Below are 22,754 nucleotides of genomic sequence, written 5' to 3' on the forward strand. Positions count from 1 at the left end.
TGTTTGTGAGCAAGATTTTGAGATTGATTAACCATGTAGATGTAGCATGAAGGAGGTAATAATATATTTTAAATGTCTATTCCACACACCAAAAATGTAACCTGTTGTTTTTAAAAATATCCATAAGGGGAAGTTAGCAGTGGCCACTTCTGTCAAAAGTTTGTTTTGAAGGAAAACATGATATTCTATTTTCTACATTACTTGTAGTAGTTGTACACAAAATACAGCAGTCTTTACCCTGTTATTTATTCATACATTATTATGCACATACACACACACACACACACACACACACACACTTTTTTTTTTTTGGGGGGGGGAGATGGAGAAGGGGGAGGAGGATTTAAAGTTATTGTGCAATATCTGTATATGATTTCATATTGGAGGGATAATGCATTTTTTCTTTTGGTATAATCAGGTTGTGAAATGATATTATGTGAAGTTATCAAACTCGGCCTGTGTGTTAGTATGTAATCCATAAAATTACAAAGGTTACCAGTATGATGACTCTCGCTCTATTACCAATATCATTATTATCATCATGTCGTAGTTATCATTTATATTTTGCATCTTGAATTGATCGTATTTTGTTGCAGCAATATTTTCGGTAAATGTTTCAATTAGAATATGCATCTCTTTTTCTCTCACTGCTGTAACTAGCCACCCGCCCCTACAATGAAGGACACATTGATTGGAGCAGCGGAATGAAAAAAAAAATGCCTGTCAACACATTGTCATGACAACCGTACCAGGAAGGAATGGAGCATATTGTGCTTTGCTGATGATAATAAACCTTTGATAAAGTTGACAATTTGTACTAACCGGTGACACAACATTTGCTCCGGCGACAATTACTCCGCTCTTGTTTTCTTCAAGGACTTAGGGTTAGGGTTGAAATAGGGTTTTACAACAAAGTTTAATTTGATGTGAGGATTAGAATTAGGGGTTAGGGTTATGTTTGTGGGTAAGATTTATGTTTTGGCTTTAATATCGTGCAAATATTTCATTGGAGCAAGTGTCGCAGGAGCAAATGTCACGGAACCATGCTAACCTTCCCCCTCCCCCACCAAAAAAAGAATATATTACAATTTGATATTGCGTGTCAAAAAAGCAAGAGTGCAACCATGAGCATGAAAGCAGATAACATGAGATTTTCCTTTGAAACACAAATATGTGTTGGAGCCCTGTGTGGGATTGCATTGTCAACCCATCAAAATTTTGTACTTCTTGTATCTAGAGTACCTGAAGGGTATCTTCTAAAATAATGAAAGGCTGATTTGTTATATTGATTTTTCAAAAGTCTCAAATGATTAGCACAAGATATAATTTATATTAGATAAGGATAGGGAAAGTTTTAGTTTAGGGAAACTTCTCAGTTACTTGCTGATTTTGTTTCTTTGTTTAGAAGGAATAGAGCATGTATGCCTAGATGAGGAATAACCCATTTTACATATAAATGATGTATGGTCAAACAAATCATGGCATTTGGGATCGACCTGTATGAATTAGGTTCTTTTCATAGAGGGAAACTAGAATCTGCCATTCAGGTTTTGACTTGAGAGCTTAGTGCTGTTACCCACCCTAATGAGCCATCTGACCACTGACCATGGACATGAGTGGACAGTTCTTCCCATGGTAACAGCAACTATGGAGCAATCTTAAAGTTGGTGCTTAAAAAGATAGTATGGTTTTGGTTGAGACCCAACTTGAGGTTTCTAATTTTTTTTTTTTTTTGAGATAATGACAAATCTCTTATGAAATGTGAAAGAGCATGTAATTCCAAGAGGAATTCAACATTGATTTGATGAAAATTGGTTTTGAAATGGCTGAGATATCCAAAATAGAACAATCCTAATTAAAGGTGGGACTCACCTTTTATTACGATCACTTTGTTTTACTTCGTTTTTGGACGTCTCAGCCATTCTAAAACCGATTTACTGTACATATTAAACCATGGCTTTAACACTTTGCCTTTGAGAGATTGTAATTCTCCTATAGGGACAAAATCAGGGAACACCCAGTTGCAGAAGGCAGTGGGTTAATCTCTGCAGCATTTTGCTCGCACCTGCTCCGGATGAAGCTTGCCTCAATCTGACGTTATGAAACGAATGTTAATAAGAGGCAGAGGAGAGTTTGATTGCATACATTGTATGATTTTTTTTTGTCTGACTGCAGAATGATACTGTTCAGCGGAAATAAAAGCAAAATATAAAAATCTTGTTCAGATTCAGTTCGTAGGCGCACACAGATCCCATTGCTGAGCAACAAACAATAAACAGCAAATGATATATTATGCAAACTGGTTTGAATATTTCAAAGTTAGATGTACCATTGAAAATGATGATTTCAGAAGAAACTATACATGTTAATATGATAACATTAGAAAAAAATAAAAATAGGTGATATACATGTATGTAGCTGAAGTGATATTGCTAGACATGAAAAGCCAGAATCAAGAATTTATGTGATTTGCTGATTGCAAAGTGAGGTGAACCATTGAAAAAGCAAAATGTAATGTAAATGATGCATATATGAGCAGCTGATCTATGGGCATACTGTAAAACATAATATTTTCGCATCATGAAATTTCCATGAATTGGAGTTGACGGCCTCTTTCGTGGCATGATTTTTTTTTTTGGCGAATTACCACTTGTATTCAATGCATATAATGTAGCTGTAAGAACTTTCGTGTGCATTTTGGCTCTGGTGAAATTCATGAAAAATGCATGTGAACGTTCCTCATTTTTATACAGATATCTTTGTAGCTACACACAATATACAGAAAACTAAATTTACATTAGACTGGCTTGAGAGCTCTCCATGTTAGTAGTGGCCACACTCTGGTTTCCTTCCCACACTTCACCCTAACTTACTGTAAAACGAGGAATATTCGCGTGCATTTTAATTTCGCGAGCGCCAAGATTCGCAAAATTAAAATGCATGCGAAAGTTCTTGTCTGCACTGTATGCATTGAATGCCAGTTGCAATTTGAGAAAATTTCATGCCACAAAGAAGGCCGTGGGCTCCAATTCACGAAAATTTCATGCCGCAAATATATCATGTTTTGCAGTATTGGAGTGTTGCAAGAGAAATAAAGATAGGTTCACAAATTCTTACATTTTGCTGGTAATGCACTAACATTTTCTTCAGATATTAGTAATTGAACTTATTCTTCGTTCCCTAATTGAACAGATGAAAATGTTATGCTATTACAGTCTTGTATGGTTAACGTATAGTGAAGAATGGAGATTAATTTCATGCTATCCTTTGTTTTATTATGATGATAAAATGAACATAATCTGAGAAAAAAAATGTAGGGATCCATACCAAGCCAAAGCTAGCTTTTTTTGTAATTCATGTGACTTTAAAATAGAGAATTATGTAATGTACATACACTCTCTTTCTGAAAGACAAAGGTAGAAGGGTTTTTATGCCAACACCCTGAAAGTTGCCGGAGGGTTGTGATTGTCCACCTGACCTACTCAGTATCAACCTACCTTATTTCTTGGAATAAATATCTTCATTTCAAAGAAAAAGCTTAAAATTCAGAATCACAGAGAACATTGTTATGATTTGCCTATAACATTTCTTACTTTGAAAAAAAAAATAATGAAATATGATTTGTGTTGAAGAAGCCAAAACAAAATGCCAAGGATTCCGCCAAACGAATTGCTCCTTAAAAAGGTAATAACAAAATGACATAATGTAGAAGTCAGAAGCTTTTGTGGCCTTATATTCAAGCTACTTGTGGACAATGTATTCATGCCTTTCTAGCCATTGTCAGTGTTGGAAATTTAGCAAGAATATCAGCTGGGAATGATGAGATGGATGATGGTGTAGTGCTCACAAAAATATCAGCGTTAGATGTGGAACTACCGCAATCAATCTCTGTGACCACCTTGCTCGTTCAATCATTGTTTGCAATGTCAGATAAGATGACAAGAGTGAGGTTTGGGGTTGAAATTATGTTTTTATTTGTTTGTGATATTTCTCTTGTTTTATGTGTCCTGGACTTTAACCATTTTGCAAGAACTGACTTCTTATGAAACACCTCAAAAACATAAAAAAGGAAAGAGTTGGTCTCGGATCACTCTATTTTCAAGAAGCCATTTCTGTTGTAACATGTGCAGTATGGAAGGTGATGTCACATCTTAGTCTTTGTTCTTATGTTTGTGATCATGTTGTTGGAAAATAAATGAGGCGTTCTTTGCAAAATGTGACACTCATCACGTAAACAAGCAGACATGTGCTCACATCACACAAACTTATTGAAATGCTATTGCCTTAATGCATATAGTACATCTTTTGAGCAGAGCAAACTGTAATATAATGCTACTGTGTTATTTCAAATGTAATAAGTGTGCTAGAGATTGATGTTTGCATGTTCCAATCAATTTGTGAATAATGTCATCAGCCAGAGGACAACAGGTTAATTTTGTTCATTTTCCCCCCTTTGAATCAGGCCATAATGTGTTCGTTTCCCCGTCAGAGATTAATTCAAAGCTTGATGGTCATCCTGCTGGTGCTGACCAGTTTACCTCACACACTCTCCGCATCCTCCGCTCGTTTGTTATCATATATGTGACCCATCAAAACCCCGCCAAATGATTTTGTCCAATTCATCGGAGTGATGCTAATATGAGTGGGTCTCCATAGCAACGGCTCCGGGGAGCAGCATTAGTTGATTGCAGGCAGCAGACGTCCTCCGCAGTGCTCATGGCGGACTGGATTGATAGTCTCGCTGAAAGGCAGTGTTTGTGAAGAGGCGGACAGGTATGAAAAGCAAATGAATAAGCTTGTCGCACGTCGCTCACGTCTGGCAGGAATAAAAATTGTGGGCTGTTGTTAATTTAAGAACCCAAAATGTGATTGGAGAGCGTGCAGTACTTCTTTCGTGATGGTGGTGGAGCGAGGGATACAAATTGAAAGAGAATCAGCGACAACGACAGAGAAAAGGGTGTTGAAATACAAAGTTAGATAGAGATATCGAGGGAAAAAAAATGACTAGGAAAGAGTGATAAATTAAAAAAAAAAAATGTCTGTCAAGCAGCTCTTGTGCAGGCAAACCATGACAGTGCCTCTGTAAAACAGAAATAAAGCAATATAATCTCTGCAGGCAGGCTTGCTGTTTAAAAATTCAACAATCAGAATGTGCTTGCCTTTGTCTGAAGAGTTAAACCAATTGATGTTTTATTCATTTGCGTCCAGTTTCCTGTACACCCGTGCCAGCAGTGATAAGAGGCTTCAAATATGAATGTTCCCCCAGGAGGAGCAGGCATGCTAGAATTGGTTTACTTGTTAATTAGGTGGAAGGAGCACGCTAGAATTGGTTTTCGTGTTGATTAGGTGGAATGGATGCACTAGAAAATAGGTTTTGTTTGTTGTGTAAAACTGTGTGGATAGTCTGCCCAATCCAAGGCAATGATACAGCAGTATTTGCTGTGGAATGAGTGGAAGCAATTTTTCTGTCACTACACTGCCAACAAAGATAACCGCCTAAGAAGTATTCACATGTCGGAATGTTTGAGGTCACATACAATATGCCAATGAGAATCAAACTGAGAGAGAGTTGAGTCATGTACAATATGTTGTATTATGTTGCAAGGAGAAGGGAAGAAGACAATGTTAATAATGGTAATGAATAGATAATGCAATTGTTAATGGGGATATGCATACCGGCATTACTGCCGTATGATACTGTACTGCAGGGGTGGTTTGTCGAAGTGGCTGACTTTGGTGAATGCTGAGTGTGAATGAATACAGAATCCAAGCTGTGTTGGATGTCTGGGAGAGGTGCAGATTCATGCACAAATGCATTTACCGTGTATGTGGGTGTGTGTGTGTGTGTGTGTGTGTGTTTGTGTGTGTGTTTGTGTGTGTGTTTTGGCAGTGATTATTGTATTATTTTCTATTTTAGTCATTAAGTCATTAAGCATCTCAATTTACAGTATTGAGAAGTGGTGCATATCATGCATTCAGAATTCTGGCTCAGTGAGCAACGTGTTGCTTTCTTTTTGCTTCTTGTCATCCATCAAGCTCATTGTAATATATGCACAGTTGTCACCAGTGGGGTTTTCAGAGCTCTGATATCTTGCATACTATTTCACATGCACCTGCTACTGTAAAGCAAGATACTTTTGCAGCATAACATTTTCACGAATTGGAGCCGACAGCCTTTTTCGTGGCATTAAATTTTCATGAGTTGTCACTGACCTTCAGTGTATACAGTATATTCGGCAAGAACTTTTGCGTGCACTTTAATGTTGCGAATCTTGGCTCTCGTGAAATGAAAATGTATGCCATCATTCCTTGTTTTACAATAACTCTTTTATCGATGACCACTGTCCAAACTGCTTGACTTCAAGGAAAAAACAGGAACATTGTGTGATAGCTTAACTATGTTCCGGCTAGACAGAAAATGCACATTTACACCTAGTAATTAAGTGATAGCAATGGACTCAATGATTGACCCTGCTCATGAGTAGTTGATAAAGGATAGTACAAATGTACTGGCCAGTTGCTGTGAAAGAAACTGCATGTTTCTTCACTTTAGCCAGCATCTCCTAGGACTCATGCATAACAACATTAAATTTACCTCAGCAAAGAGAACATCATCCATCCCTCCCACTTGAATGAAACCCACACTCTGTTAAAGTAGGCATTACAGGGGCAGATCCGGGAATTCTGTAAAGGGAGAGGGGGACACCTTTACAAAATTAAAGGAGGTGCACGCAATCCCTTCAACAAAAACATAAAGGTGGCATGTGGCTGGTGCACTCCCCCTGGATCTGCCACTGTATAAACACACGCACAATTATTTTTTCAACTAATTATTTACTCACTTCCAATCAAATAATACAAGAAACATCAATTCACTTTGGTATTACTGTACAACTTCAGTGAATAATTCTAAGGCTGAAAAAATAACTGAAATGTACATTTTCATGTTTTAATGTAACAAATAGAATGGTACAGCAATCACCCCCCCCCCCCCAAAAAAAAATGGAAGTCATTATATCTGAAATTAAACCCATCCTCCAAAAGCAGTTCTCCCTAGCTGACCTAACTACCCTTCATAACCATATATGCTACTTTACTATAACTACCCAGAGAAGAAAATAGAAAACACCCACCCACACACACACACACACACACACATGCACATACAAATGAAAAGCAAAAGCAGTCAAACAGATTGGTAGAGATTTGATTCAGATCAGACTGATGATAGGTACAATCAGTGCACTAAAATTTGAGGAGGTCAAGACGTTGTCATAAAGATTCACAATTCACCTGTTGATTTTTAATTTCAAGTAGACAAGTTTAATATGAGAAATCATGTGTTTTGTTGACGATGTAGCAAACACAACCACATCCTCCTGAAAGTGATTGCTATGTTTTTACAATACTACAGTGATTGTACATGAAAAGGATTATTCTTTTGTGATATGATTTTAGAAATATGGGAAAACTGTATCACAACTGATTGACATATTGACCTGCATCGACGTAAGCAAACACTGAATTAATCAGTGTTTGATCAGTGGCATGTTTTTCAGTGCTTAATCACTGCTCATTTAGGTTGATGTAGGTGAATTTGTTAATCAATTGCAATAAAAACAACTTGACACAAGACTTCATCGAAGGAAAAACTTTATTATTGAATTTAGATATCGTATGTTCATTTATGTATTGTCCATATAATCATACTGATCCCACGGTCAACGTTGTAACAAGTGAAATAATTAAGTTCTTCAAGTACACATTGAAATGGTGAAATAGATGTGGTTTTTATATGTCACCCCTTTTTCGGGATCATGCACATCTTTTTTTTTTTTTTTCTGGAGAACCCATAGCATACAGATTTGATGTCTAAATTTGTATAAAACCCCCACACATTTGCCATTCAAACACTTCAGCTACCATTAAGCCTTATACAAAGGATATACTCTGGGTTGTATGACAAAACACAAATCACCCTTTGTATACCAGGAAGAGTTGTACAATGTAAACCTTGGTAGAAATTTCCCTCAATCAAACTTTCAAATGAACTGAAGTTGATTTGCTACAGAATTTATCTATCTCTCTCAGCTGAGCCCCACCGCTAATTCAAAGAATATAGAAAACCTGATTTGGGTATAACAAGCATCCCAGCGTGTCCATGATGTGACCTTCTGTGAAGGTAAAAGCGTTGCCATCATTCACTTCACCTCAAATGCTGAGCATACTGTGCTTGCAAAAGCCTCCCTTCCCCTCCCCCCCCCCCCCCCCCCGTGACTTTATTATGATATAACTCATGTAATCAACTTACGCAACAGAGTGGTTTTTCGTTCTTGATTTTTTTTTTTGCTGTCATTTAAATCCATGTTATCTTTCAATTTCTGTTGATTCCTTTGTGGATGGTACAAGTAGTTCATGCAGCTACTAATACTTCCATCACGGAGAATCTACAATGTTACTCTCTAAGTCTTTTACCACTTGATGTTTTGCTGTATGAAATTTCAGACATTTTGTGACAAGTGTGCAAGTACTATGTTATGGGCAGTTATGTGAAAAGGTCTGACTATAAATATAGCAAGTATGTTCTGTCTTGTCATTCTATATGTGTTTCACTGGTGTGATGATGTGAGAAAAAAATGCATAGCATCCCACTCAAACCATGCAAACTAAGAATATAATTACAAACAAATGCCCTTATTTTTGTGTTTTTTCCATCCTTTCAGGCCATGTCACCGTCCGGTCGCCATCCATCCCGGTCGCGGCCCGCATCAGAGCGCCACCGAAGTACCAGTAGCAACCATTCAGAACTCCGCACAATGAGCAGTCCTGCCACCGCGATGCCGTTCGTCATCTGCGACTCAAATGCGTGCCTGCCAGGTTCCCTGTGCGGAGAGTCCAGTTCACGCCCGTCCACTGCCAGCAGCCTCTCAAACCACAGGAACTCTATCAAGTCCTCATCATGGGGGAGAGCTAATGCTGGCTCACGGCCCAGCTCGCGGCCCAACTCGCGGCCCAGCTCGCGGCCCGGCTCGCGCAGTGCGCCGCGTGGAAAGCGTGAGTCGCTCGTTTCGATACCGTCCCTTATCTCGAATCAGAATGACATTTGTAGGATATGTCACTGCGAGGGAGACGAGGAGACACCTCTGATTCACCCGTGCCTTTGCCTGGGGAGCCTGCAGTACGTTCACCAGGCCTGCATTCAGCAGTGGATCAAGAGCTCCAACACCAAACACTGCGAACTCTGTCGATTTGAGTTTATCATGCAGAGCAAGCTGAAGCCACTGGGAAAGGTGTGTATTTATGTATTTTCATTGTCTTTCATTTATATGTCATTATAATTGGGTGCTGTTCGTTATTCCGAAGGTTCGATATTCCAAAGGTTTGTTGTTCCGAAATTTTGTTAATCCGAAACACACAAATTCCCCATACCTAGAGGTTCATTAATCCGAAAATGAAAAGGGTTTGTTAATCCGAACATTTGTGGCATTATTCCGAAGGTTCGTCATTCCGAAGATTTGTTAATCCGAAAATGAAATTCGGAAAAACGGACCTATGGAATAACGAATCTTTGGACTGAAGAGCCTTCGGAATAATGAACCTTCGGAATAACGAGCTGTAACATTATAATCATATGCATATATGCCCTTTAATATGCTGATTCATGGTTATAATGATGACGATGGGAGGGGGGAGGGACAAGATAGTCGGTATTATTTCTGCTTTGCAATCACGTGGGTTGGTTTGAAGGCCCTGTAAATTTGACTGAGCAGTGGTGTATGTTATAGCATAAGCTGTTATTTTCGCATACAGATTTTGCATGAATGGGAAGGTCACAAACATTTTCGCGAGATGTTGTTTTCGGGATATGACACCGAGGCTTATCATAAGTGCACTATTAGCCTAACGTTTAGCGACATTTTTGCTGATTAAATCCAGCCATGATTCGCGAAATTGGCGAAAATTTAACCCTCAGGAAAATAACAGCTTATGTGATAGTATCATGCTGTCCTCCCCTCTAGACTAGGCGTATCTTCATCAGCCCGAAGTTCAAACTAGCGGGATAATTTGTTGTCTGGGAAAATAGCTCGATATTGCGAATCTTTGTCTCCATCAGCTCGAAACAGCCCACTTAGGGAAATTAACCCAAAATTTGACACATTTGTACTTTGCATCACTCTTTAGTTTGAAAGTGGATCTCCTTGTGCAAATTTCCCATATCACTGTATGTACGATACACAAAAGACTGGTGTTTAGGTACAGTATGTATTAGAATCATAACAAGCTTGATGGACTCACGTTCGTCGCTTCAATCTCGATCATGTACACAATACTTGTTATGAGCTTTCAGGTCTATTTTCTACCATTCTATTGGCACGTCAGTATGCAAATCGTATCAACATTGACAGTTTAGGGGACACCCCATGTCCATTGATAAGTTAGACAGGGCCTTCGATAGGAAGCAAAATGAAGGGAACGGTTCGTAACATCTGTTGCTTATGTGCACCAGCCAGTGCTTCCCCGGAATGTATGGTGCGGTGGGATCGAGAAATTTTTGGGCTGATGGAGATGCAAGTGAATAAGCACGCTATTTCACGAACTAGCCCAAGATTTTGGGGGAAATTTTCTAAATCAAATGGCGTGCTATTTGCGTCTTCACTACACGAATAGCGTGCTATTTTGACATCGGGCTAGTTTTGCAACCGCAAAATAGCGCGTTATTTTGAAACTTCGGGCTGATGAAGACAGGCCTAACAGGCCTAATGATGCAAACACAATTATGTCCCTCAGGTAGGACATGGAAAGCCCATTCATACGCAAAGTTATGGGTTTTAGGATCACAATGCAAAAATCAGATTTATTTGCTGCCATTTGGGCATGGACCAAAAGCCTCATTCGGCTGCAAATAAAGCACTCTAGATCTGCTAACTGTGCACTGACGAGGACATGACCTGACCTAGAGGCAACTTCAACCTGTGAACAGTATTTGAAGTGTTATCATGGGATTACAAAGATGATGATTATTATTTTGATATGTGTACCACACACACACTGCATATGGCAATAGCGTTCAAAAAGGATTAAGATGAATTGAGTGTTGCCTTGCAGTTTGGATTTCAATAGTTACTGTGCCCAGACACATGAATTATTACCTCCGCCAAGGGAGGAGGTTATGTTTTCGTTACCGTGGGCAAATGACAACACCTTTTTTTTTTTGTTTCACTCAAGGTTGCCAGAAACAGATAGCAAATAGCATCCTCCTTGCATATTGTGTCATACATATTAGAGATTGAATGAATGAGTGAATGGAAGAAGGAAAGAATATGAACACCTCATCATGATCATTTGAACAAAAGAGAAATAATACAACAATTGAAACTGTTGGAGGGAAAGTGCAGTTGAAAATCTAGTGAGTGGGATACAAATGTTTACATTAAGGTTGTTCCATTACTAAATAATGTTTAGTTCTGCTTTAACATCCTTGAATTACCCCACTCCCTCCTTGCCGCCATACCCCTACCCCCTAAAGTAGATAATTCTTTCAAAAAGAAAAATAATCAGTATATTGGTAAGTACATTGTCAAGATTGTTCACGGGGGTGGGGGTGGGGGAAGGCACATTGGAGGCCAATTTCACATTTATGTCTTCTCAAAATTACATTGTCAAGTTTTCACTGAGCTCCATAATTGATATTGGTAGGGTGATGGAATATTTGTACCTTTTTTTTTTGGTGGAAAGTAGTATACAGGAATGTAATATACTACTCTCTTTCAAAAAGAAAAATAATCAGTATATACAGTAGTTGAGTGCATTGTCAAGTTTGTTCATGTGGGGGGAGGGGCACATTGGAGGCCAATTTCACATTTATGTCTTCTCAAATTTACATTGTCATATTTTCATTGAGCTCCATAATTGATATTGGTAGGGTGATGGAATATTTGTACTTTTTTTTGGTGAAAAGTAGTATACAGGAATGTATACTACTTTCTTTCAAAACGAAAAATGATGATCAGTATATTGCTGAGTGCATTGTCAAGTTTGTTCATGTGAGTTCCAAAATTGATATTGGCAGGGTGATGGAATATTTGTACATTTTGTTTTTTTGGAAAGTAGTATACAGGAATGTGTGAATGAGTCTCATGTCATGTGATATAGCGTCTGTTTTTACTGTTTCTTATATTAACAGCAAAAGTAAAGATCTATCCATATGCACGCAGGAGGGTACGTAGAGAAAGTGAATGGACCAGTACTTTTGTTTTCTTGTGCAAGTTCAAATCATTGGAAATTGTTGAAAAGAAGCAAATAATGAAAACTAATACTCATTTAGAATATGTGTAGTATCCCCCCTTGTCTTTCTCTTTGAGTATGTACTTTGTTTTGTTTTCTAATTGCAATGGTAGTCTAACACTCCAGCCTACAATTGACGTCAATGATGCTGTGTATTTAGCTGACCAAACGACACCCACCACCACCCCCCCCCAAAAAAAAGTGATGCAGAGGATGTTTATATGCCCTCTCGCCATCACAAGAGTATGTGAAAAGCAGATGATGAGGTCAAGGAGACAGGGCAAAGATATTTTGTGTTCCAGAGGCAGGACAGTGTCAGGGCCACATCCAGAGTAGCCTTTTTACAAGACCTTGCGGCTGAGAAATGAAACTAACTCGCCACACCGAATATTGCGAGAAAACCGTGAACGCGAGACCGCATGGCGCAGCCATGAGGCCTTTTCAAACCTGGGTTTTTTCCCCTGCAACTTCACGATGTCTGCTAACCTGAATTATTCATGTATTCATGAGTCGATCCGCAGTTGGTATGCTAATGAATCACATGTCAATGCAGGCAGCACAGGCTGGACTACGGAGCGTTACAGATAAGCAAGCCCCGGCAAGCATGTAATATGCATATTCACTTGATGTGATGTTATTGTGAACAATGCTAGTCGCTGATTTGCTGCTAACTCTGTGGTAACAGAATTGACAAAAAAACAATGTTCAAGATGAGAAATTCATGTGAGCTTTTACAAAAGTCCTGCTGCCTGCGCCACTTTTCCAAACCTCAGCCAGGAGGCCTTGTCAAAAGGCTACATACATCCTGAGTGAAGCAGGGGCTGAAAGCCCAATATTAAAGGGGGGGGGGGTAGGGAAGAGAGAGAGAGAGAGAAAGAGAAAGATAGACAAGTGTGATTGATCACTGATCATAGAAATGTCAAAGGAAAGCTGTACAGATGTCATACTCAAGTCCTTGCAGTCAGTGTGGGGTTGGTGTGTGCAATACAATTTAAATTTAACCTTGTACGTAGACTCCAAAATACAGGTGTGCAGAGTGACCTAAGATGCATGTGTGTGTCGTCTTTTTTAAAAAAATATCAATTCTGTGGTTTTTTTTTTAAATATAAGGTAGCTGCCAATTGTAAGTTTTATTTATAGTTCAAAGGAAATTGCCAGATGCAAACCACTCTCATGGCTTTTGTAGACTCCAATCTAGCTACGACATTGATTCTGCTCCAGTGGATTCCACAGAAGCTTGCAAGACAAGCTCATGCCTAGCTGTTAGTGGGCTACCAGGCAGCAGGCAAGGTTGCCCCCGCTAGAGCCCAGCCAGCTAGCCATTCTGTGAAGATGTAAACATGAAAAACAAGGCAGATGTACAGTAGAGTACATAAGAGTGCAAGTTTTACACTGCTTTTCAAATTGTCATAGTGTAAGAAAAAAAAGATAATAATGATAATGAAAAAAGATATAACTGAATGCAAACATTAAGTTTATTTCAAGTTTAGCCTCTTATTTTCTACACTGTTTCCATCCCTTTTTGTGTATGTATTCAAGTACTTTCATCACTGTATAGATTTATGATTGAATTATGGAAAAGCTCAGCCTTTTGATTACATGTAGTTTGCACAAATTATCCTTCCATTATATTCTTCTGGATGCTGAGGAAAAGATGTGACTTTAACCCATTGAGGACAAGTCCCGAGCATACTCGGGCAGTGTGTCTATGAGAAATTTGTGTTGTAGCAAAATTAGTGCGTCCTCAATGGGTTAAGAGGGTGAGTGATTGGGAAAACCAGAACAGATGGAACAAGTATAGATCCAGTGCCATTTTCCCATGCCTTTCTTGTCCTACACTAGTGAGCTGCAGTTGCATGCCATCATAATTAACTGGATGTCGGGGCTTCATTCATTACCAAAATCCTTGATGCCATGATTCTGACCTTTTTATCATTTGCCAATTTCCATCAAAAGAGGGGCATTTGAAGTTCAAGCATATCAACAGTTTTCCAGAGGCATTTTTGATATTTGTTTGTGTACCAGTATTGGGAGTGAAGAACAATTTGTGGCAATTATGCCAAAGGCAGTAAGCTTACAAAATGTTAACAGGCACTGGAATAAATGAGCCCTCAAAAAGATGATCACTTGCTACTGAAGAGTGTCAGTGTGGTTGTACCATATCCATACAGAGCAAAGAGAAAAAAAAAAGCAAACAAAACTTCCAAACAAGCAAGAAAACAAAGAGCCTGCGTGCATGGTATCTTTTGTTTTGATTACAATTGAAAAAAAAAAATCTAAGCTTAGATAATGCCACACTGCCTGTGTATGCAGAAATTTTCAGTGTTATGACAGGCAAATATAATATCTTACGTGATATATTGCTTATTATGTTTAACCGTGTTTATGGTAATGTTTCATTAATGAAGAAAACGGACAAAATTTTGATTACTGGTGCATGTTAAAGAGCACACAATGAAATGACAGTGTGAGGAAACAATGCTACTGAAGTAACTTGGCATATGTGACCCGCTACAACAAAATGATCCTAAAGTCGGGGGAGGTCGATTATTTGGAAATTGCATGATATAATCCCCTAATCTTTCTGCTTTAAATTGATATATAACACATTTTACAAAAATAATCGGCTGCGGAGATATCGATGTTTAAAAGAGAGCATGTCGAGATGTCTGGAAAATCACTGTTTCGAGAAAAGCGCCCTAAAAGTCTTCCTTTCGACGCAATCGCGATCAAGGGACACGCAAGTCAGTTTTCACCTCTGGACAATAGAAGGTAAGCCCTAGCAACCCCCGAAGAGTTCATTCAAGCACATCAGCGTCGGCGGTCTCCTCACCAACCAATCAGTGACCAGGATGTGAGAAGTGGCTGAGCATAGCGCACCCCGCCCGCATGCACCAGTCGACTGGGCAGCGTGCAAGCTTCACGCTTCGGTTAGCAGCAAGCAGGAAACTGACCAATGAGATCACTCTGGTCGTTGTTAGGGGCAGAGCCTATCTGTGGCGCTCAATCCAAATTTTCGAACCAGTTTCTGCTTCGTTGAAACGCCAAAAAACATGGCTCAGAAAAACGCTATTTTTTTATCTTTCCTTTGATTATTTTGCTTCAAAATTTCGACAGATGATAGAAGACATGTTAGACCTCAATAATATATCAAAATCAGAAAATCATAAGTTTTGACCAATTTTAATGCTCTGACTTCAAACTCAATTTTCACGGCTTCGACCGTGCGCGACTTTAGGACCTTTTTGTTGTAGCGGGTCACATATTTTTCCTTAGCTCTATGCCAATGTTCTCTGATGGCAAAAAATTGAGGTCTTTAACTAAGCCTTTACTCAGCTTCATATTGCGCTTATTGCAATTAATACATTGTTTTCATTTGAAATTCATTGTGACCTTTTCTATGTTGGGGGGAAAAAAAATGAGGTCTTTAACTAAGCATTTACTCCAATTCGTATTACACTTATTGCAAGTATTACCTCGTCTTCACTTTAAATTCATTGTGACATATTGGCCACAGGCCATACCTTTCCAGATTGCGAAAATTAAGATAAGTATGTGCGTGATTTTTCCTTCTTCTAAGGACTAAGATTATTGAAGCTGCCTTTTTTTTTCTCTCTCTCTTGTCAGCAACTTGTACGAATTTGTCTCACGAAGGACAAATCCCCCTATCCCAGGGCACGTTGGGCCGCACGTGTGGCGTGCATGCTCTTGTCGTCGTGGCGGCACCGAAGCACTTTTTCTAACAGTCATTAAAATGTAATGTCTTCGATGTGCAGCCTCTTTCATTCAAACAGAAGGAGGTAGTTGTGTATATCCATCTCAGAGTCAAGATGCTTTGATTACCACTCTGCATTCTAGTGCATTAATTCATCAAGCGTCGGCAGGACGGTTGTAGGATTTTTGTAGGGGGCAGCTGTGTTCCAAAATTAGCGATAATCATTTTTAGTTGGACATGTCAATATTGCAAACCTTTGTGTGTGCGAAGGAAAAAGTTACAGTACATGTGTGACTGACGTAGTGCAACAAACGTTTGATGTTCTTGGCTAATGAAAATACATGTGCCATCGTCGAGCACATGTATGTAACTCAACGTAAAGTACACAGTGGAGTAGGCCTAGAAAGACAAACTGTGGCTACTTGTATTATGATTGGACATTGGTCCTCTCTTGTACACAGTGCATGTATCTTTATGGGCATATGTGTCTGTCTCTGTGTGTGTTTGTGCGTGTGGGTATACTTGTATGTATCTCGATTAGGTTGTAAGTATAAAGACAGCTACATTGTAGGAGGAAAATATAAGTGGAATTCACACTGATGCAAATTAGCGGAATCCAAATCTCAAGATTTGGATGAGATTTTTGCCTGTGTGGACTTGAAAACCTCACTAAAAATAGCATGATCAGCATTCGTGATCCAAATCCCAAGAAATCTTGCAATTATTTTGGAATTAATGCAATGATTAGCGAAATAGCAGGATAATTCACACTGCATCAATCTGGGACAAGAATTTCATGTACATGTACATGTAAGGGTGAACAAGCACCGACCATCATATCATTCTTCATGGAACAAAAGAAATGTCCCAGCATCTTCTGTAATTTAAGGGTGATTATTAGACGAAACTGTTGCTTGTCTCAGTGCTTGACTTTACAAATCCACTGATGTCATTTTGAGAGTATATGATTGTAGTACTGTAGAGTCTGACAATTTAAGCTTGAATGCTGTATCTGGTGAATGTAGCACAATGGGAGCTAAATTGAATGAAGGTTGAAGCAAATTTTGACAGAGCATTTAAAGTGACATGTTTGGTTGCTAAATAGAGATGACATATTTATATAGAATAAAAAATATATAAAAAGAACAATCATGTTCTTTACTCTTTTTGTACTAATTGATGATTGACTGGTAACTACCATGGGCACCAACAAACTAGTCTTCAAGCAGATAGTGGAAGAAAGTTTGTTTGTGTAACAAGTAAGTCAGCAACACACTATTGTTCTCTGTCATGGAACACATTGTTCTGTATGTTGGTATGTCAGTTTCTCTGTAGTCTATGAGGGAGATATTAAATGGCACACAGACAGTGGGGGCGATGAATTCTTAAAGCCCTGTTTATGCACAATTGCAAATTTCTGCTCGCAGCACTCTTTGATTGAGCACGACATGCACGAGGTACAGTGGTATCATGTACGTCATCACATGGCATGCCGTGTGCCGATCTCCGCCAACTGGCGGGGGAGGGATGCTATTAAATCCCCCGCTGCCGTCCGATGAAAAGTAAGTTGGCAGTGGAAATGGGAAAGTTAATTCATGCAAACTTAAATCTGCTTGTGATTGCGTAGTATGCAAAGCAGATGTTTTCCATGCAATAGTTACTACAAGTGTTTTTTACTTTGTTCTGACTGAAATGAACGTTTTCCATGCAACAAACAAATAGTAAGTTTATCAATATTTTTAATGCAATAACTGGTCAATGTTTTTGATGTACTTTGCTTCATGGAGTTGATTTTTACTGTAGATATGTTGCTACTTATAGGAAGGTGCAAGGAACATAAAGTTTTGTTTGAGATGAGGATTCAGCTTTCAACTTTTTGCGAGATCATTTAAAGCCACCTATGAAATATTAAAGAGCATACAATTCTCAGAGGAATTCAAAGTTTATTTGATGAAAGTTGGTTTTGAAATGGCAGAGATATCCAAAAACATAGTAAAGCAAAGCAATCCAAATAAAAGGTGGATCTCACCTTTTAATACGATCGCTTAGTTTTGAATATGCCATTTCAAAACCAATTTCCATCAAATAAACCTTGAATTCCTCTTAGAATTGTATGCTCTTTCATATTTCAAAAAAAGGTTTCTTGATATTTCACCAAAATTTGGAAACCTGAAGCCCCATCTCAACCAAAACTAAATACTATCCCTGTCTTAAAAGTTGGTTGCTTCTATACCTTGGGTGCTTAGATTGATGCAGACGAAGGTGTACAACTATGATGTGAATATGTCTTATGGGAGTTGTTGTATTTTTCGTCATGCATCATTCATAAAGTGCCAAATATTTGAATAAAGATGAAATACTGTAACAATCAAGTCTAACTGGAAGACAGTCCTTTCATTCCATATGAAGTAGTTCTATAAACTGCAAGCAACATCCTCCAAGAAATGTATTTAATGTGTAAAATTATGTAGAAAGATATCTAAACAAGATGTAAAAGTATTGAATCTATATTTCTGTAGGGTGGGGGGGGGGGGGGGGGAGGGGGAGAATATAAAATTGCACCGTGGTAGCGTGCAAACTAATGTATCACACATGATAGATATATGACCACCATTTTAACTCTTCACTTCATACAGGATTGTTCTCATTAAAAGTCTGCATGCGGAAAGTGGGTTTTGTGATGGTCCTTATCACAGGGTACTGTTCAGAATTTAAGAAAAACTGGTGAGCATGTCATCTAGGATTACGTATACTCCAGGTTAAAGGGTTTGTTAATGCTGTATTACCTGAATCAGCCATGATCGCCCCTCTTTAAAATCATTTAACAGCCCTCTACCATCCTGATGTGTGTGGGTGTACCGTGTGTATGTGTGCATGGCCGGCGGAACCGTGGGGGCCGTGGGGGCCGTGGGGGCTCAGGCCCCCACACTTTTTGTGCACCATACAAAGAAGTACATAAGGTGTTATCATTTTGGGCCCCCACACTTTCGTTAACCCGGAAGTAAGATAGAGATCTTGAAATGTGAGCGCGGTAAGGTTATGTTTTTACACAGAAGATTTACCTTTAACCTTTATTTTTGTTTTCTTTTTTGAGCCTGGGGACATGTTTTTTTTTTTTTTTTTTGCTTGTTAGCTCATGAAACCCGGAAGTGGGCCCCCACACTTTTAAAAACACTCCGCCGGCCCTGGTATGTATGTGTGTGCGTGTCCTGGTTTGTATCATCATTGTATCACCCTACTGTGAATGAAAATAAGGTGAACTGTGTGATAAATTTTGTTCTGAACCCATGCAAGCTAGTCCTAAATCAACTGATTCCTCCAATGCATAGGGCAATGACATGATGATTATGAAAACCAAAACAAATACCAAAAAAAAAAAAAAAAAACTGCTTAGAGCTATACAGGGTTGAAGAACCTCTGCATGGGTTTTTCAGCGTAAAATCCATCAAATCCGGGAGGAGTTTTGCGGAGGAAATTTATCATCTTGTCATCATGAAATTTATGACTTTGTGACTTTGAATTTTACTTCATATTCTATATTTGACACAGTGATGGATGGAACTGTTTGAATGCATTCAATATGCTTGAATTCAGAAAGAGGATTTTACACATGTTTGCATATTTGATTTGAGAAGAAATAGGAACATCAATGTTCTGAAATGTGTTGCCAGTATAAGTGAATTCTCAAACTAAAACAATTTTTCATGAACAACAGACAGCTTAAAATAGAAAAGAAAATCTTTTTTTTCCTCTACTTTACCTTATGAAATGCTAATAAAGAATAAAGGAAAAATATGGTCAAAAGATATTGCATCAAAATGTGATTTATTGAACTCGATGGAGTGAGTCCCACATGGGACAAATATCGTGTGGTAGTCAAAGATTTGTATTTGCATTCTTGCATTGCCGGGAATATCAAGTGTAACTGATGAAGGAATATCTATGATGGAATAGACAAGTTTGTTTGTAGCTACTGTGTGTCGTTATGACAAAGGAAGAAAGATTTGGCAATAGTCAAGCAGATTTGATTCTCATTTGTAATCATTTTGATTCCTGGGAAAAGAAGAATGAGAAACCAAACATGCTGGTAAATATCTGCAATACATTTGAAAACCAAACTTTGAAAAAAGATAATATAAAAGGAAATTAAAAAGAAATAAACATTGAAATAAACACTTTGTGTTGTGAGTACTGAAATAGCAATGCAAGAAATTCGCTTGATTATAAAAAGAATTATTCATGTCTGCATGCCAATTTTAATGAACAAGATTGTAGCAGCCATTTTGTTATGAAACGGAGCTACCACTCGGTATCCTCATGAGTGTATTACTTGGTATGGACATAGGAGGACTGACTGAATAAAAAAACACATGTATTTGTAGATTCGAGGTAAATGTCAAGGGAGCAGATTTTGACAGGCTTAAAAAAGGAAGGCCCAGAAATGAAAAATGAAAAATATATGATTGTTATGGTCTGTGTTGTGATTTAAGGAAAATGTTTTAGTACCTCATCTCTGACCTTGATACTCTCGATTTGAATCAGTGAAATAAGCTTACCACTGTCAAGAAAATAGATCAAGGCTGTATGGCAACAGACAGTTCTATTTTTCCCTTTTTCCCCATTTTTGTTTGAATGCCTGACAGCGAGGTTATAATATGTGTATCATCGAGAATGCATTAACTGCTCTTAGACCAGCCTTGTGTAAATATGTGCCCATGCATTTGCTATGAGGATGACAACTATTCAAGTGGTATGTGTATGGATGTGGCAGGCTGTTGGTGGAACCAGTAATCGTAACATTTCAGGGAAAAGTGTGGTGGGCTCAGCTGGAAGTGGTGATCACTCATTAATTAGTTGTAATCGGTGTGTGTGTGTGTTTTGAATTCCACTAAATATTGCGACAGTTTGAAAGAAGATGGGGAAGTGTTAAAATCTTTGAACATGTTAGTTACTGTATATGCCATATGTTTAGCAAGTCTAATTTTTTGCGAATTGGAAGTTGCCGTCAATTTTTGGAGTGGTTAAATTTGCCATTGTGGAGTAAAGTACTGAATGGAGAAATGTATGCATGCCCCTCACATTCATGTCGGGATCAGAGTAAATATTTTTGCATGTTTTTAAATTTGCGAATAGCACCCAATTTGCAAAATTCATGAAATTAAAACCTTGCAAAAATAAAAACCTTGTGAAATATTTGGCATGTACAGGATGTCACAGTGTAACAAGAAGAGGAGGATGTGAGTGGTATTCATATTGCACCCTTGGCCCCTGCTATATGAAGGATGTAATTTATTGCACATGAAAAGTGGATGACAGTTCCAGGTAACATAATTCTTATGCCATTAGCCAGATGGCATCTCGACATCAGGCTCTGAAAAGATTTGTAGCTTTGTCATGTTTTCGTGGAAATTGTATTCTGTTTCTATTTGTGTGATTTTTTACTCTGTTTTTACAAACCCCTGCAACTGTACAGGAGTTGACAAAAAAAAAATCTTGAAACACCATAGCAAAAGAAGAGAGAAAAAAAAACAGGATAAGAAATAGCATGCCTCATCAGAGTATGATTTTGTTCTAAAATAGTTTGTTGTGGTCGCATTTGAGTGCAGGTGATTTGGACTTGTGATCCTATCATTATTCTGATTACTTGCAAAACAATTTCTGGGACAAAAGGATTCTGAGAATGCAGAGTGTTGATATGTGACCCGCTACAACAAAATGATCCTAAAGTCGGGCGAGGTCGATTATTTGGAAATTGCATGATATAATCCCCTAATCTTTCTGCTTTAAATTGATATATAACACATTTTATAAGAATAATCGGCTGCGGAGATATCGATGTTTAAAAGAGAGCATGTCGAGACGTCTGGAAAATCACTGTTTCGACAAAAGCGCCCTAAAAGTCTTCCTTACGACGCAATCGCGATCAAGGGACACGCTAGTCAGTTTTCACCTCTGGACAATAGAAGGTAAGCCCTAGCAACCCCCGAAGAGTTCATTCAAGCACATCAGCGTCGGCGGTCTCCTCACCAACCAATCAGTGACCAGGATGTGAGAAGCGGCTGAGCATAGCGCACCCCGCCCGCATGCACCAGTCGACTGGGCAGCGTGCGAGCTTCACGCTTCGGTTAGCAGCAAGCAGCAAACTGACCAATGAGATCACTCTGGTCGTTGTTAGGGGCGGAGCCTATCTGTGATGCTCAATCCAAATTTTCGAAACAGTTTCTGCTTCGTTGAAACGCCAAAAAACATGGCTCAGAAAAACGCTATTTTTTAATCTCTCCTTTGATCATTTTGCTTCAAAATTTCGACAGATGATAGAAGACATGTTAGACTTCAATAATATATCAAAATCAGAAAATCGTAAGTTTTGACCAATTTTAATGCTCTGACTTCAAACTCGATTTTCACGGCTTCGACCGTGCGCGACTTTAGGACCTTTTTGTTGTAGCGGGTCACATATGTTGTACACTTAAGAAAAAAAAAGTGTGCCTCCTTTCAATACTTAGCTTGTCAAGTTCAGATTTTTCCATCACGAAACTGAAATTTACTGCTTAATCTTATATTGGAGAGTCACTTAGAACTGTTTGAATTTAATGTCAAATATGCATAGAGCAGAAATGTTTGTTTTCTAAAACAAAATGTGTGCTAATATGAGAGTGGAATAGGAACTTTGTTCTTCTGAATTATTAGCACGAAGAGGCTTTTGCAAATTTTACAACCAAAACAAACAATACCACTAAAAAGAAACATAGTT

General features: G+C 38.5%; 1 protein-coding gene across 1 annotated transcript in view; it reads left to right on the forward strand.

The window, feature by feature from the left end:
- The window catches only part of LOC139745662 (E3 ubiquitin-protein ligase MARCHF8-like), a 51,125-nt gene that overhangs the window by 15,840 nt on the left and 12,531 nt on the right, over positions 1 to 22,754 (forward strand). Inside the window, exon 2 of the mRNA XM_071656056.1 lies at positions 8,724 to 9,290. Within this exon, the coding sequence (XP_071512157.1) occupies positions 8,724 to 9,290 (567 nt within the window). The remainder of the gene's footprint in view (positions 1 to 8,723; positions 9,291 to 22,754) is intronic.

This window comes from Diadema antillarum, unplaced genomic scaffold (assembly GCF_040938485.1).
Source record: "Diadema antillarum isolate AM-2024a unplaced genomic scaffold, OU_Dant_1.0 seq00001284_RagTag, whole genome shotgun sequence".
Taxonomy (NCBI): domain Eukaryota; kingdom Metazoa; phylum Echinodermata; class Echinoidea; order Diadematoida; family Diadematidae; genus Diadema; species Diadema antillarum.